Raw genomic sequence first — 17,158 nt, 5'->3', positions numbered from 1 at the left:
TGTTAATATTATATATGTACAGTACTGTACTGTATTTATAAATTGCGATTGCAGTCGCTTTCCTGTGACGTCTTCGACGAGACCGTCGCGCGCTATGTGCGCAGGGCCGCCATCTTTCCGGCCGGCACCGAAGAAGGGAACACGTTGCTCGGTAGAACTTTCTGCTGAAATTTTATATTCTCGTTGCTCGTTCTTCTTTTCTTCGTCTGAATTAGGATCCGTTGGAACGAAGTGGGGTGAGTCGGCGTCTTTCCCACCGTGGCATAGGAACCTGAAGCAGGGAATTTGGACAGGGGCCACTTAGTTGGGTGGCGAGCGAGTGGCTGTCAAAGATAACAAGCGAAGGCCGCACCAGCATGCTAAATGCTAAGGCGACAACAAGCACACTACACTACGCTGTATGACACGTCCATGTAGATGTTCACTTTCTCCAGTCTGTGTTGCCCCGTTCAAGTACACGATCTGTGCTCACAGTACCGCATTTTTGTTGGCGATGTAGCGATGCGCGCTGTACGAGTCGAACCTGTTCAACTGTGGCGCATGTCCACGAGCAAAGTGTGCCTCACTCCATCGGACGATTTGGGCGTCTCATTGGGACACTTTTCATTTTTAATGTGTCAAGCAGGCCCTCTTCACATCTGTAATTGGGGTCCATCCATTTTCTGATACGCTTTATCCTCACAAGGAGGCATGCTGGAGCCTATCCCAGCTGTTTTCGGGCAGTAGGCGGGGGACACCCTGAACCGGTTGCCAGCCAATTGCAGGGCACACAGAGACGAACAACCATCCTCGCTCACATTCACACCTAGGGACAATTTAGAGTGTTCAATCAGCCTACCATGCATGTTTTTGGAATGTGGGAGGAAACCGGAGTACACGGAGAAACCCCTACGCAGGCACGGGGAGAATATGCAAACTCCACACAGAAAGGCCGGAGATCAAACCCACGACCTCTGCACTGTGAGGTCGACGCGCTAACCACTGGATCACCGGGCTGCGTGATTTTGATCGAAGATTCTATTTGTTTTAATGTATGTCGTACATTACGCGGTTCTGCACCTTTTACAATAGTAGAGCATAATTTTCTTTGAATCATTTTGCACTCCCCAAAGGTTGATGTACCCCAGTTGTTGAGAAGAAACAACTGAGGACACCTTAGAATGATATCTTTTGTAGTCTTGCAGGAGACTCTGCTTCCACTCACTCTGAATTTTAACGTGTTTGTTTGCGGCATGCTTTGCGTGTCCAGCGGTGACCGCTTCGCTTAAAGAGCAACATCTCATTGAATCTCCGAATTGACTCACGTGCGCCATCGCTTTGTCCTCAGCTCGGCGGGTCCTGGCCTCCATCATAGCAGCAGCCCACCATGGCTGATAAAAACACCAGAATCGCCATTGTCAACCACGACAAATGCAAACCCAAGAAATGCCGGCAAGAGTGCAAGAAAAGCTGCCCGGTGGTCCGCATGGGTGAGTAAGCGGGAAAGTGACGGGGGTCCCGGCGAGGATGTAACAAGCTGATGTCACTCCGCAGGTAAGCTGTGTATCGAGGTCACCCCGCAAAGTAAGATCGTGTGGATCTCGGAGTCGCTTTGCATCGGCTGCGGCATCTGCATCAAGGTACGAGAACTCGGTCCCTCTCCGATCTCCTCCGAGTGACGCGGCGGTGTCGTTGCAGAAATGTCCGTTTGGTGCGCTGTCCATTGTTAACCTGCCCAGTAACTTGGAGAAGGAAACCACACACAGATACTGCGCCAATTCCTTCAAACTGCACCGGTACGTGGAAAGCTGGGCCTCCATTCGGCAAGGTTACTGAAGTTGGAACCGACCATTGTTTGTGCGCAGGCTGCCCATTCCGAGACCGGGAGAAGTTCTGGGGCTGGTGGGGACCAACGGTATTGGCAAGTCCACGGCGCTCAAGATCCTGGCGGGTAAACAGAAACCCAACCTGGGCAAGTTTGATGTGAGTTCTCGTGTTGTGTCTCTCACAAACGCACGCAATGCAATCAAATTTTCATGTGTTTTGGTTTTGAATTTCATTTTGTCTCATTGTTTTTCCAAATTCGGTTACTATACATTAGCCATAAGTCGTAATGTGATAAGTGGTCACCATCTTTGTGCAAATTTCCAAAAAACATGGACTTAGGACTTCAAAATCTGCTATAAGAAATAACTTCATGCAAAAACAATTGATTACTGAATTCCATCATGAAGTAGTCTGCTGCTGCTGCTTCTCACAAGTAATGTTCCACTTAAATGAAGTTTTTTTTTTTTTTGGGGGGGGGGGGTCACGGTTATTTTTAATGCATCGACTTTAAAAACTATTTGGAATTTTGGCCCATTCGAGCTTATCAGTGGATATTTTAAACAAAATGTTATGAACCAATCAGAGAAGGGCTTCTCAAAGTAGCAGATGAAATCAAAGGTCCAGGAGCTATCTTAAGAATACAGTGTACTCTTTGACTATTTCAAAAGCGATTATTTTCATTTTTTTAAATCAGGGTGTCACACAGAAAAATGACTTCGCCCCCTCCCGCAAACAAAACTGTCAATTTCTCCAGAACCCTTTGTTGATTTTCTTGCTGCGGTTTACTCAGCACTACACTTACACATGCTCATACAGACATGTAGTGAATCTATCCCCTCACACTCCAGAATCCTCCGGACTGGCAAGAGATCCTGACTTACTTTCGTGGCTCGGAGTTGCAGAACTACTTCACCAAAATCCTGGAGGACGACCTCCGCGCCATCGTCAAGCCACAGTACGTGGACCAGATCCCCAAGACGGTCAAGGTAAAGGGCGGCCGACCGGCGCCCGGTCTGGCACGGCATGGTTCGCTTCTAGTTGCAGCTGTCACTTGGTCTCTGCAGGGTTCGGTTGGCGCCATCCTGAGCAGAAAAGATGACATGGACACACAGGACCTGGTTTGCCAGCAGCTCGGTATGAGTCCCCCCGCCCCGAACGGTCCACCGTCCGGGAGCTGAAAAGGCACATTGTGATTAGTTGTCTTGTTGCCGGGAAGATCTGAGTCATCTGCGTGAGAGGAACGTGGAGGACCTGTCGGGAGGAGAGTTGCAGAGGTTCGCCTGCGCCGTCGTCTGCATCCAGAGAGCCGACATGTAAGAAACGAGAGCCGCCGCTGCGACGCCCTCGACGCCGTACTCACACGTGCGCTTTCCGGCAGTTTCATGTTTGATGAGCCGTCCAGCTATCTGGATGTCAAACAGAGGCTGAAGGCCGCCATCACCATCCGCTCGCTCATCACGCCAGACAGGTATGCGCGCTTCGCCAATGTATGACGGACAGACACTTGAGTCGTCTTGAGTGACGTGTAATTGTCACGAGCGCAATATTGGATTGGAGCTTGCGTCCCAGTCGACCAATAGAAATGTCCACAGCAATCAGTGATTGAAAAACACGCAACCAAAAAAATGTCGCCGCATTTTGGGGGCCCGGAACAGATGAATGGCATTTCATGTTCTAATGAGGGGGAAATGGAGCTTACTGACCGGCAAGTCAAGGGGGCAGAAATCAGCATGTGTGTGTGCGTGCAGATACATCATCGTGGTGGAGCACGACTTGAGTGTCTTGGATTACTTATCCGACTTCATCTGCTGCCTGTACGGCGTGCCGAGCGCCTACGGAGTGGTCACCATGCCCTTCAGCGTGCGAGAGGGTAAACGCCCGCCCGGCTTTTTTGGCTCCTCCCAAGCAGAGTTGGAAAACACCGCACCACTTATGCCACATGTTGTTGTCACGCTCCCCCTTCAGGCATCAACATCTTCCTGGACGGTTACGTTCCGACGGAGAACCTGCGCTTCCGCGAGACCTCCCTGGTGTTCAAAGTGGCGGAGACGGCCAACGAGGAGGAAGTCAAGCGGCTTCGGCACTACCAGGTCGGTGCCAACTTTCTCGCTGGCTCTAAAAAGCATTTCACAACTCATTTGTTTGCGTTTTCAAATGTACTCCGTGCTTTTGTCTCGATAGTATCCCAACATGGCCAAGACCATGGGCGAGTTCACCCTGGAGATCAAGGGAGGAGAATTCACAGACTCGGAGATCATGGTCATGCTGGGGGAGAACGGTACGCCGCCACGCACGCCACAACCGCCGTGACGCAACCACAAGCGCTTGTGAGCATGATTTGTCGCATGTGCGTGTATGTGCAGGCACAGGAAAAACCACCTTCATCAGGATGTTGGCTGGGGGACTCAAACCGGATGGCGGAGGTGACAAACTGTGTGTCGCGCATGTCACGTGGGGTGACGTCTGCCCGCCCGGTTTTTAACCTGTGCGTTTGTGTTGACAAGGTGACGTGCCCATCCTCAATGTGAGCTACAAGCCTCAGACCATCAGTCCAAAGTTCAAGGTGCGCAGTCCTGACTTCCCGTTTGATGTCAACTTGAGTCAGTGGATGGAGTTCCAGTCTTGAGACATATATTTATACTGACAAACACACGTGCGTGTGCATGTGCAACGTAACCAAAGCAAACCATGTCTGCAACATTCGTTATTTCATCCAAAGCTTCATTCTGACATTCTGACGGTATGATAACCGGGAGAAACAGACCAGGAAGCTTCAGGGCTAACTAGTACTCGCTGACACGTTTTAGTTTTTTTTTTTTTTTGTTCTTCCATTAACGCACATTAATCGACATAGCAAAAAGGTGTGCGTAAATATGCTTTAGTTTGCAGAGTTGTTGTCTGTCATCTTCCTTCACCCAGCAGAGAAGTGGGGGGGGGGGGGGAGTAGCCTCTCATAACTAAAGTAAAAAAAGCAGCTTGTTTAGCTATCTCTGCGCGTAGCCAATCATATTGTTAGAAGTCTCCTCAAAAAAGAAAAGAGCTCATGACAGTTGCCGGAAAGTTTTCGCGCTAATCGAAACCATGACTTTTTAAAACCTTGGCAAACCGTCAAGCTGGTAATCGGCCGATTTCTAGCGCCATACGAAGTTAGAAATAGATAGTTATTGTTGTCAAATACATTCCTATTCTTTATACAGTGGCTGCTGTTAGCTTAAAAGCTGCAAATGTAGTTTTTTTTGTGTGTGTGGAAAGCTCATCATAATTGGCTGTTCAATGGATGATGTAGCGACACCTTGCAAAACCAGCGGCCCACTACCAGCCACTCAAAAAAACGAGTAGCTCATCCCCACTCACTACGCAAGAGTTGCATTGTTTGATTGACCACACGTACCGCGAGCTGACCCAAGACCGCAGGCGACATTGAAAGGGGCAACTCGATGTAGGGCTCAACTGGATCGAATGCGTGACTCAACTTGAGCCGAACAAAATGACTCAAGTGCGACTCAAAGGTTAATGTTCGATCCTGTGTGTGTACATGCGTCTCTGTCATTGCGGCGTCCCTCAGGGCAGCGTCCGCGCTCTTCTTCACGAAAAGATCCGAGACGCCTACACGCATCCTCAGTTCATCACCGACGTCATGAAGCCCATGCAGATTGAGAGCATCATCGACCAAGATGTAAGAACGCAAACGCCGCACACCCGACCCTGACCTTGGCGACCCGGGGCCATTGATGTGAGTGGCAGGTGTCGCACTCCCCCTCCCCCCCATCTCCATCAGGTCCAGAACCTTTCAGGCGGTGAGCTGCAAAGAGTGGCGCTCACCTTGTGTTTGGGCAAACCGGCCGACGTCTACCTCATCGACGAACCCTCGGCCTACCTCGACTCCGAGCAGAGGTTGATGGCAGCCAGGGTCATCAAGAGGTACGCTAATGCCTCTGCGTGCGCGTGGGTGTCACGTGCACAACTCACATGCACGTGCGGCGCAGGTACATCCTGCACGCCAAGAAGACGGCGTTCGTGGTGGAGCACGACTTCATCATGGCTACGTACCTGGCGGACCGCGTCATCGTCTTCGACGGGATTCCCTCCAAACACACGGCCGCCAATACGTAAGCGCCACCGCCCGACGTGAAGCCAACACGCACGCAAGTTCGCGGAACGTTGGAGGAAGCGTAGATTCCAACCGTGCCTGCGTTGGCCCTAATGAATGTCGTTTTATCAGAATGCAGTGTTGAAGATCATGTCCAAGCATGTGCATGTCAGTCCGCAGGGTCTCCTGGCCGGCATGAACCGCTTCCTGTCTCTGCTGGAGATAACATTCCGTAGAGATCCCAACAACTTCCGGCCACGCATCAACAAGCTCAATTCCATCAAGGTACTTTAACTTCAACATGTTGCCTCGAATTGTCTTTTTTTTTTCTCCAGCTTTGACATCGTCTTCTTGAATTTGCAGGACACAGAACAGAAGAAGAGCGGGAACTACTTCTTTCTGGATGACTAGAACATCTCGTGGCGAGTGTGGTTTCCCGTTCCGAACACGACCACCATGACGGCAGCGAGTGAGCTGGAAAAAACGTGCAACGTCCCATCTCATCGTCATGTGGGAGCTGTCAGGGTTGCGTTCAACATCCGCAACTGTTGTCAAATGTTCATAGTGTCAGCCTGTCGATTTCCAGTCATCACGACAGCATTAAGACATCAATCAATAAATGATGTTGACAACTAAAAAAAGCAGACTGGCCGATTTGTTCAGGTGGATGGATGGAGCGTAGCAATTCATGGCTCGATGAGGCTGTTAACATTTCGCCTTGATTGAATGACACCATCTAGTGGTGTTTGTTTGGATAACTCGAGGGCGCATTCATGTCAAATTCGGGATGGAACTTTTTGAATGGAAACAAAATGACTGAATATGACCCCTCCCTGTTCCAATTGTATCAATGTCTGTCCCATTTTTATGGCGTAATGTAGGCAATTATGGTGTGGATTTTAATTTTCAGTCGATTCCCTAATGCCTGACGAGGACGGAAAAATATGCAATAATAAAGGAATCCTCCTCGACGAATTGTCATTTTAATCGTCTAAATGTCGTATAATCGCTATCGCTGATCGTTCACTGGTACACTTGTCTGATTTATGAGCGAGGAGAGTGACGATGTGTGTGTAATGGTTGTTCGTCTCTATGTGACCTGCGACTTACTGGCGACCAGTTCAGGGTGTAGTATACCTTTAGCCCGAAGTTAGCCGGGATAGGGTTCGGCATGCCCCGCGCGTGACCCTGCTTCAGATTTTTTTTTTTTAATAATCTTTATTGAACAAGTCAGAATACCATTCTCAGTATACCCTGCTTCAGATATGCGCTGTTAAAAATGGATGGATGACGCACATTTGTCAAGCTAACTTTAAGCGGAAATGCCGAAAAGCGCCAATCTTGCTTTTGTTTTGAACGACCCGCCGGAAGTGACACATACACCCACGCGTTTGTGTCTTTGCGTGAAATTCCTCAAGTTTGGAGTTTGCGTCTTTTGTTTGACGACAGCAAAGCTTATAAAAGTCGTCGGAAGGCAGCCAGCAGAATCCGAAAACTAACGCCAGGGCTTGGAGCACGACAAAAGATTTGGGACTTTTTGATTTTGGACTTTGTCGAGCGGTGCAGAAGTGAAGTATGTGGCAAACAAAAACACGGCGGCGGCGGTCAAGCAATTGGTGAAAGTAAGGAAGAAAGTAAGTCAGCCACCTCTTCAACTTTCCGACGACTTGGGGGAGCAAACGAAAGGCGACTTATTTGGAACTCAAAACCTCCCGCCACGCTCCGCCCCTAGAAAATTTAACTTTTGCCATTCAACTCCAACCGACAGCATGTTAGGGACTTGGTTTTGGTTTTTTCCTCGTAGTTCCGAGGTTCAGCATGTTTGGCATGCTAACTTCCCACTCGTGCCTCCCACATGAATCTAAAAACATGTTGGCTGAAGACTTCTAATTGTCCAGAAGTGGGATGCTTGTTGCTTGTTTGTCTTTAAACGTCCTGTCATTGACTGGTGGGCGACCTATCGTGGGTGTTCCCCCGCCTCTCTTGCCAACAGTCTCCCCCCGACCGCGCCCCAAAAATTACATTCGAGTTAGTGGATGACTCGAAAATTTTGTGGGAATGCTTCAGGGATGGTGCTACACCGGGGAACTGGGGGTGCGATAGCCGCGTCAGAAATAAGTGTAATACCCGTTAAGGCCTTCCAGCCTATTATTTGGTATTCTAAAATATATCCCAAAATTATTTTCTCAGCCCTCTATGTATTGGTCAAGCTCCCCTTAGCTTAGGCCCAGTCAGGATGGACTTTGGCTGACCTCTTACCCCCATGAGGATAGTCACGATCCCATTCTATGGCATGCCTCTGATACTGGGTTCCGCCAAATAATTTGGAATTACCGGTAATTGTTGTATCTTTTTTTTTTTGGTCAAAGTGCGTTCTTACACATGAGGACCAACATTCTAAACCAAATACTTTTGCTCTGAGGCAATGAAAAGCGCTGATGCGATTGTGATTCATTAAAAAAAAAGTCAAGCTTTTAAAGGCCTATTTTTTTCTGAATCTCAACATGCGGTTTATTCAATCGAGTCCTTTTTTCGTATTAAAAGTTTTTTTGCTCAAATGAACTCGTTAACATCTGACTTCTTCCCCCGTTAAGATTGAACTTTAATATAATATTCTGATTTTGGCTTGGAAAAAATATCGACTTTAGTCTTGTAAGATTCTGACTTTTTGATCCCAATAAGATACAACCTTTGGAAAGCTGACGATTTCTTTTTCTTGAAAGAAATACGACTTCATTCTCAGAACGTGACACATTCGCCCCCCCCCCCCCCCCCCCCCCCCCAAAAAAAAAATAATTTGACTGAATGGAAACCGCATGAACTGGGCAACTGGGAACTTGGCAACATTAGAATTGCAATAATGGCTTTTGGGGGTATGTGCTGTGGTTAGTAGGGCCCCTTGGAATAAGGTCTCTGCTACAAGCCCCAAATTTGTGAAGGTTTGCTTTGGAACATGCCAGCTAACGGCTAGCTGGCATTTTGTTCCCTTGAGCGACACTTGAAATGCGTCTTGTATTTTGCTGCTTCAGAAAAGATGCCAAGGCGCTGACGAGATGGAAGTCAGCGACAAGGAACGGCTACGGTGGCGCGACGAAGACACAGACAAGGACACCGACCACACCCAGGAGCCCCGAGATGAGCCGGGCCTTCCCATCATGCACTGGGAGGCGTTGAGCCTTCGCATCGCCGAGCTGGAGAAACAAGAAGAGGAGAAGAAGGACAAACTGGCAAAGGTTGGATGCCTGCCCGATTCCGATTCCTCTCATTTGTACTTCCTATTTAAACAACAAAACAAACAAATCAACAACAGCAAACTTACGTAAACAAGATGAAATGACATTGGCACACTGTTGTCCATTTGTGGTTGGTATGCCTTTAAGGGGCGTGGTACTCTGGCTCTCTTTGCACACATGCCAGCATGTTGCACTGCCTTAATTGCACCTTTTTTTTTCTTGAGTGGTGGCATATCCAAAGCTTATGCATACTCGCAACACAAAGCAAATTACGGATAAGCGATGACTTCGAACTGGAAAAAGTTGCGAGTCAAAGTAGCACTGAAGCAACATGAAACATCATCACCCTTTTTTTTCTTTGTGTTTATTTTTGATTGCCAGAGCGGCGCGGCATCCCTGGAGCAGGGGCGAGCTCCCGTCAGCTACGCAGACGAACAAGGATGCGGCAGACGAGAAAGCTGGGAGGACGGACGCCGACGTCATCGCCGCCACCTCGACCGTCGGGACGGGCTGGACCGCAGCGATGACAGTGACGACTTGTCAGCCCTCGGTTCACGGTAACCAAAGCAAACTTTTGACAAGTCTTTCGGGGTGTGCCTCCGCTCGCTCAATTGGTTGTCTTTTTTTGCATGGTCCAGGCTGCAGACGCAGATGAACCTTCAACTCTGCTTCATCAACAACAGCGAGAGTGACGACGAAGAGCAAGAAGAAGAAGAGGAAGAGCGAGAGGAGAGAGATGCCAGCGCGGCTGTGGTACGTGTCGCCTCGACTCCGTATTCCACGCATCTGGCCATCTCATTCAGGGACGTGCGGTCAGGGTCAATTGCGCCTGACTGCAGCCTGCAGATCAGGCTTGGACTAAATGTGGGAGGAGCTAATCGTTTGACGGAAGTGGTCGAAATGGCCATTTTGACATCCATTTTTGGTGAATAGAAGCTCGAGAGCCATGGAAGCACAGCGTGTTCAGGGAAAATGGGAGAGTCAACGATGGTTCTGGGCCAGGGGTGTCAAACGTATTTTTGTCACGGGCCAATTTGGAGTTAACTCCTTCCTTTCCTCAGAGGGCCTTTACGGCAGTGAAACCGAATAAATGTGAAACCATGACATCGTATTATTACTTGTACGCCCCCAAAAATAAATATGTATGGATTATTCATCCATTTTCCGATCTGCTTTATCCTCACAAGGGGGGTGCTGAGCCTGTCCCAGGCCGTCTTCGGGCAGTAGTCGGGGGACACCATGAACCGGTTGCCAGCCAAGCGCAGGGCACACATAGACAAACAACAATTTATGCTCACAATCACGCGTACAGACAATTACAGTGTTCCATGAACCTGCCATGCATGTTTTTAGAATGTGGGAGGAAACCGGAACACCCGGAGAAAACCCACACAGGCACGGGGAGAACATGCAAACTCCACACAGGGGGGCCGAAGCCGGGATCGAACCCACGACCTCTGCACTGTGAGGTCAACACTCGAACCACTCGCCCACTGGGCTGCCCAAAATTGATGGCTTACTTGTTTTGAAATCAGTCAACTATTCATTTGTTGTTTGTTCAAGTGAGTGTAAACGGGGTCACAATTTTTTTGCAAAATTTCAACGTTATTTAATGACACATAGCAATTTGACTTTTGGGTACAGATTTTAGCAAGGTTTACGGCAGCTGACACGCATGATTTGCTTTTGCGGGCCACATAAAATGACATGGCAGGCCAGATCCGGCCCCCGGGCCTTAAATTTAACACCGGTGGTCTCGGCGATTAGAATGAGTGCAATACCACATATCCCGATAAGAAACCACACTCGACATACGTAACCACTCGAGGAAAACTCAGCTGGTTGAGGTCATACTTCGCCTCCATCTTGAAACGGTAGTCCGCCTTGATCTCTTCCATTCACTCGTATTGAGGGAATTGTGATTGGTTTCAATATATTGATCCTAACTCGTCCACTTCTTTACCAATTTCGACATGGATTGGCTTGTTAGAAACATCTGGCAAGCAGTCATGGCGCCAGATGCTCATGTTTCAATGAAGGTCAAATTTTAAATGTAAGCTAATCTTGAAATTTCGGTTTAATGTTTTTATATCCGACTCCAGAGGCTTTTTCCTTCATAAAAAGTCGCCATTCCAAAACTGCATTTTGTGTTTATTTGGGTCATCTTTGTCCGATAGCTACATTTGCGTGATGATTTGAAACTTTTTGTAATTTTGTACACGGGCATAGAGAGGAAGCGTCGTTGCGGGTCACAAGACGGCCACGCCGGCGGCCAAGACCGAGAAAAACAAGTCCAGGGGCTTCCGCAGCACTTGGAGGAAACTGCGAGAGCGACTGCGAGCGGACCACAAGCCAGCCGTGAGTGACAAAAAAAAAAAAAAAAAAAGGCAGCGCCCGTTCACTCGCCCTCTGACGGTGGCTTCTGCCCGTTCCCCTCAGAATCCGCCCGGCGCCGCCGACCCGCCGCTCCGCGGGAGACGCTTGGAGCGCGGCGACGTGCACAAGTTGAGCCTCGGGGAGCTGCGTGCGCAGCGATCATTCCTCACTCAAACAGTACAAAGTACGTACACGACAGCAACCATTTCGACAGCTTTTCCGAAAAATGCTTCATTGCAACATAGTTCTTCTTGTTGCGCCTCAGAGCTGAGCTCGGATCTGGTGGCCGGGCTGCAGGTGCGAGACCAACTGAGGACGGAGCAGGACGCCATGTTGCTGGAGCTTCAGGACCTCACGTCCTTGCACGGCTGACGGACGCCAGCGTGCGCCCGGTGTCACCGACCCAATGACTCCTTGAGGAAGAACGTCCGCCGACAGATTGACTTTCCGACAATGGGACTGACTTTGACCATTTCAACACGTTAACGTGACACTACGTTTGTTTGTTTTTAACACATAAAAAGGGAATTTTCAACCACATGTTTTTATATCCACAAGGACGATCACGCCTTTGTCTGAATAATGCCGTCGATGTTTTCCGTCTCCGTGCGTTAGCTTAGCATGAGCGCCATTTGGACTAAAAGCTTGAAGGTGACAATGGGAGGCGGAAGGTTGGTCCACTTGTTTATGTTCGACCATGTTGACGTGTATTAAACTCTGTTGAAATCATCACGACTTCTCTGTGAAATTGTGACAAAACATTCTGAAAATGGCCAACATTCATGTTAATAATCTAGTCGCAAATCAGGTCAGCACTCTGAAATTTTTTGGACACGAAAAAAAAACCCTCCAATTTAAAATAATGCAGGACTTGTGAAAAATCATCTTCGCAGGCCGTGTCGGACCGCCTGATGGCCTGCTTATGGCCCACGGGCCGTATGTTTGACACCCGGGCTGCAAAATGAGAGTGAGGCCGGCCTCTCTGTCTCTGTCTTGCTCTCTCGCGCGCGCAGGTGGTCAAGTGGGGATGACACGGCGAGGGCTCGGGGGAGGGGCTGCATCGCCATGGCAACGTGCGAAGAAGACGACAAGAAGAGGAAGATGCGAACGTCTTTAAGCCTGTGAGCGCTTGCGCGTCTTCTTTTGTTGTTTGTTTGACTTTTGGATTATTTGCCGCCCTTTTGGGACTCTTGCCATGGGGCTGAGTTTGCCATATGGAGTCGTCGCGGGCCTTGTGCAGTGATGCAGGTATTTATGAGCCCAAGCGAGCGCTCGCTCGCATACACACACACACACACTCACACACACAACAGCTGCAACAAAGTTAATTCATCAGTTGTCCAGGCAATACTTTTTTTGATTTGTCAATTGAAGAAAAAGTTAGTTTGAGTTCTTTTCCCTTTTCTGACCAGTTGGACCAGCCGGAACACCTGTTGCACCTCTATGCACAACTGACACCCGAATCGCAACCGAATGGTTAAAGGGTGTCGATATTGTCGCTCAGGCTAATGAAGCGCCAGTATGTTTAAAGTGTGTTCGGTTTTTCTTGGAAGTGATGGAAGATCAACAGCGTGCGGCGTGACGCGAGCGAGCGTAGTTACTTATTGCTGAGTTAATGGGCTGAGAAGAGACTGAATCAGCAGCGGCGTGCCCTCGTCCACAGGAAGGCAAACACCCTTGGGGACGGACAACAGGAGGTGAAAGGCGCTGTGCAAAGAGCCCAGTGCCGAGTCAGCAACGGAAATGGGGGGAGGGCGGCAGGGGGCTAAATTATGTTGAGATGCGGCCTTCAAAAAAAGTCACACAAATTCAATTTCCCAAATAAATTGACCCCCACCCCCACCCCTGTTGCTGATGTAAAATGCAATTGCTAATTACATTCAAAACAAACTTGCGTTTTTTCTGAGATATTCTTTTTTTCTCCTGAAACAAAACAAAAATCTTTTTCTTTCTTTGCCTCCACGTATTATTGATTAAGGCTGTCCCCAATAGCTTTAGAATCAATTCTTTTGGCAACTATTCCATCTAATGATCAACTCAACTCAACTCAACTCAACTGTATTTATAGAGCACTTTGAAACAGCCATATCAGATCAGATAAGGAAATATTTTGTATGAGAGTTGATTGCAAAGTCACCCCCCCCCCATTACCGTTTACTAAAAGGAAAGTCAAGTCAAACATTTTCTTGACAAAATGTTCGTTGCACCTGCACTAGTCTAAACCCGGCGTTCTGATTCATATTGTGTTTGCGGGATATGAATTATGGAGCATAATCCATCCGCTTTAATCCATTTTAGGGAGCGGCCATTTTGCCACTTGATGGCACATGAAAATGACATCATAATTGCTCGACAGCAAGTGGCAAAATGACCGCTTCCTGAGATGCATAAAAGCAGGTGGCTTTTCCCTGCTTAATTCATATTCCATAAAGGCAATATTAATCAGAATTCTTTGCTCAGACTTTACATATTATTGTAAAGAAAATGTTTTGACTCGACTTTCCCTTTAAGTCATTCTTGTTCAACGATGAAAGAAAATGAAATCAACAACAGTGAAGCGAAATCAAATGACGGGGAGTGACGTACTTGCCAACGTACCTTTTTGAAAATGAGAGCTTCTTCTTGTCTACCAACTGAGTCCAAGGAAGTGCTACGAGTTTGCACTCGACAACTTGTGAAGTTTCTTCAGCTTCAACGACATCGATGATAAAATCATGATTTTCATTTAGAATAATTATGATTCCGTTTCAGGTTTGGTCTGTAAGTCAGAATATCGGCAAAACTTGTCCGAAGTAAAAGCTGATGTTTGCGAACATCTTACCTTCGAAAAGTGACCCTTTGGTGCCTTCCAGGTGAGCGTTGGCCGATGAAGAGGACGACGGTGACGAGGGCGAGGGTTCCTGCGGCGGCCATGACACGGGCGGGCGGCGACAACGGCAGCTCGCCGCTGTGCAGCATCGACGAGTCGTACAAGTACATCTTCCTGCCCACCTGTTACTCGTTCACGTTCGTCTTCAGCCTATCCCTCAACGCCGTGGTCCTGTTGCGCTCGTTCCGCCGCACCAAGCGCTGGAACGCGTCGCTCATCTACATGGTCAACCTGGCCTCCACCGACTTCATGTACGGTCTCTCGCTGCCCTTCCTGGTGGCCAGCTACGTCATGCGCGACCGCTGGGTCTTCGGGGACTTCATGTGCCGCCTGGTGCGCTTCCTCTTCTACTTCAACCTCTACTGCTCCATCTTCTTCCTCACCTGCATCTCGGTGCACCGCTACCTGGGCATCTGTCACCCCATGCGGGTCATCGCCCTGGAGACCAAGAAAGCCGTGAAGTGCACATGTGTGCTGGTGTGGGCGGTGGTCTTCGCCCTCACCTGCCCCATCTTCCGCTTCGCCCGCACGGCCCGCGCCGCCGGAGGCGTCGACAACTGTTGGGACGACGCCATCGACAGAGATTTCTCCGACTACGTGCCGTACGGGGTGGCCCTGCACATGCTCGGCTTCTTCGTGCCCTTCTCCGTCATCGCCTGGTGCTACTCACGAGTGGTACTCACCATCTTCAAGACTCTGCCTTCTCGCCCTCGCGACGGAAGGGAGTTCGCCGCCGGCGTCTCCGTCTTCCTGGGCGCCGATTCAACGTACGCCGGCCGCAGGCGCAAGTCCATCCGCACCATCGTCACCATCACCCTACTCTTCGCTCTGTGCTTCTTTCCCTTCCATGTGACCCGCACCGTCTTCCTGCTGCTCAAGGTGAGCAAGGGCGTCCCTTGCCAAACCATGACCACCGTGTCGATGTGCTACAAGATCACGCGGCCCTTAGCGTCCTTCAACGCCTGGCTCAATGCCCTCCTCTATTTCCTCACCAAAGACAAGGGCGGATGCTGCCCGCCGCCGGCCCCCGCCACCACCGGGCCACTGTTGCCTCTGAGGATGCTGGCGAAAGGAGATGAGCACGTACACCGGCATGGCAAAAGTCCTTTACTGACCTAATGGAAAGAAGGCAGCTTCTACGCTGACTGTCGTCTTCTTTGAAATCCTGCCAACAGACTTGATTTGATTCATATTAATCATGTTCTAATAATCAAGAAAGAATGGTTTCGGTGAAATGGTTGAGTGACACACGAGAATTAAATAAATGATCAGAATACGCAGCAATGACCATAATTTTTTTAACCCCCCCCAAAATTGTTCAGAAGCATTTTCTGTGAAAAACGGTGGTAGGCTCCCACAAAAAGCAAAATGGAAAAAAAAATCAGTGAGTATGCGAATCCGCCAATAGACAATTTATTGCTTTGGTGCCAAGGAACTATGTTGAAGTCAATTAAGGAATTTCATTTCGACAGAAACAGTGCTGTGTTGCCAATTTGCGACATTTGTAGGCAATTACAAATCACTCGCACAGAAGGACTTGCGTCTAGAAGGACGTATTGCCCAGCGAGGAAAAAAAAAATACAATGAGATCACAGGTGACCTTTAAACCAGCCTCATTTGAATACATTAATTTGATGTGCCATTTTCATGTTATTTGCTTGGAGAAGCATTACTTGTACATTATAACGGGAAGAATGTGATATTTAAACATCTCTAATCAGGTATGTCACTGAGTGCAACTCAAAGATTTGTCTCCATCATGTTGTCAGAACAATGAAATGAAAGCAAAGCCCATCAGGACAAAAATTGCTGCAAAATATAAACCTGACCTCTGTCTGGTGGATGCAATTAGTGAAGTTCGTTCTTTGGTATTTTTATTTCATGCAGGGATCCTAGAATGAAATGCGCTGCTATTGTTGAGGGGGGGGGGGGGGGGTTGTCAGCAACAGTGGCAGCGTAAAATGGCTGCGCTGGTCGTGGCGTCAGCGCTTTACACTGTATCTGGCGACCTCTCGTGGAAGATGGGTGGATTGGCGAGGAAAAGGTGGCAGTCAGTCTTCACCTGTTTGTGGGATTTGAACAAACAATCATCATTTTAATCCTGCTTTTAAGTATGAGTTGACTTGTTCGTTCAGGAGGAAACTCAAAATTGCGTACACGGGCCCCTGTAGCAGAGGTCGACACCGAGGCGCCAAAGTCAAACGTCAACCGCGCACCGCATCTACTGTCATGTACCCCACCGCGAACTCGAATAAGCCAAAACGCCCAGATGAATATTACACCGAAAATGAATATAAATTATTCTAGCGTTTTTAATTCCAAAGTTACGCTGTGCGTTTTTGTTGCCACATTTTGCTAAAAGTGGAGAGTCTTTACATGCTCGTGACAGGTTTTTTTTTTTTTTTTCTTTTGGTGGGGGGAAAGTGACGATGAAAGGACACAAACAAACATGGCGCCATTTTCAAATGGGTCACCGACGCACAATCCCAAACTTCCAAAAGCCCTCTTCTATTTCGGCTCTTTTGCTTCTTTCATCCACCGGGGACATGCCGCCAAGGTAAGATACGTGTCCTGTCTTATTTAACCTCTCGTCATGACAATGTGAACTCGAGTCAGCATGAGTCCATTTGTTTTCAGGGACTTCAACTGACGCCCTACAACGGGTTCCCGAATGCGGAAGTGAAAATCATTCGTAACTTATCATTAAAACGTGAATTTAGCACGCTTTAATTTTAGATTAATTAACACATGAATTTAACCGCATTATAACGTGATGCTTATTTC

At 48.5% G+C, this 17,158-nt stretch overlaps 3 protein-coding genes across 6 annotated transcripts; all 3 read left to right on the top strand.

Moving 5' to 3' along the window:
- The first annotated feature begins 96 nt into the window (after positions 1–96).
- Positions 97–6,528, top strand: abce1 (ATP-binding cassette, sub-family E (OABP), member 1). Of its 2 annotated transcripts, none has more exons than XM_019871308.1 (19): positions 97–236; positions 1,328–1,469; positions 1,534–1,619; positions 1,678–1,775; positions 1,845–1,962; positions 2,655–2,792; positions 2,871–2,940; positions 3,023–3,119; positions 3,185–3,274; positions 3,555–3,676; positions 3,772–3,896; positions 3,988–4,084; positions 4,170–4,225; positions 4,307–4,369; positions 5,372–5,482; positions 5,585–5,727; positions 5,793–5,915; positions 6,070–6,181; positions 6,260–6,528. In XM_019871308.1, exons 2-19 carry the CDS (start codon positions 1,367–1,369, stop codon positions 6,305–6,307), a joined length of 1,800 nt encoding a protein of 599 aa, XP_019726867.1. In that variant the 5' UTR covers positions 97–236; positions 1,328–1,366; the 3' UTR covers positions 6,308–6,528. The 2 variants fall into 2 exon arrangements, with proteins under 2 accessions (XP_019726867.1, XP_019726866.1); XM_019871307.1 differs by having other exon boundaries at positions 4,170–4,229; positions 4,311–4,369.
- Positions 6,529–7,264: 736 nt separating this feature from the next.
- LOC109516608 (schwannomin-interacting protein 1) lies at positions 7,265–12,234 on the top strand. 3 transcript variants are annotated; one of them, XM_019871311.1, is made up of 8 exons: positions 7,265–7,530; positions 8,266–8,301; positions 8,917–9,129; positions 9,511–9,686; positions 9,768–9,882; positions 11,359–11,487; positions 11,569–11,689; positions 11,771–12,234. In XM_019871311.1, the coding sequence occupies exons 3-8, from the start codon at positions 8,950–8,952 to the stop codon at positions 11,875–11,877; spliced, it is 828 nt and encodes a 275-aa protein (XP_019726870.1). In that variant the 5' UTR covers positions 7,265–7,530; positions 8,266–8,301; positions 8,917–8,949; the 3' UTR covers positions 11,878–12,234. The 3 variants fall into 3 exon arrangements, with proteins under 3 accessions (XP_019726870.1, XP_019726871.1, XP_019726869.1); XM_019871312.1 differs by lacking the exon at positions 8,266–8,301 and having other exon boundaries at positions 8,931–9,129; XM_019871310.1 differs by lacking the exon at positions 8,266–8,301 and having other exon boundaries at positions 7,266–7,530; positions 8,926–9,129.
- A 113-nt stretch (positions 12,235–12,347) lies between these two features.
- On the top strand, positions 12,348–15,648 carry LOC109516607 (P2Y purinoceptor 3). The gene is made up of 2 exons (XM_019871309.1): positions 12,348–12,753; positions 14,358–15,648. The coding sequence occupies exons 1-2, from the start codon at positions 12,720–12,722 to the stop codon at positions 15,491–15,493; spliced, it is 1,170 nt and encodes a 389-aa protein (XP_019726868.1). The 5' UTR covers positions 12,348–12,719; the 3' UTR covers positions 15,494–15,648.
- Positions 15,649–17,158: the final 1,510 nt, after the last annotated feature.

This window comes from Hippocampus comes, unplaced genomic scaffold (assembly GCF_001891065.2).
Source record: "Hippocampus comes isolate QL1 unplaced genomic scaffold, H_comes_QL1_v1.1 scaffold83, whole genome shotgun sequence".
NCBI classification, from domain to species: domain Eukaryota; kingdom Metazoa; phylum Chordata; class Actinopteri; order Syngnathiformes; family Syngnathidae; genus Hippocampus; species Hippocampus comes.
The sequence above is the reverse complement of the archived record's forward strand: the minus strand, read 5'-3'. Positions and strand labels throughout refer to the sequence as shown.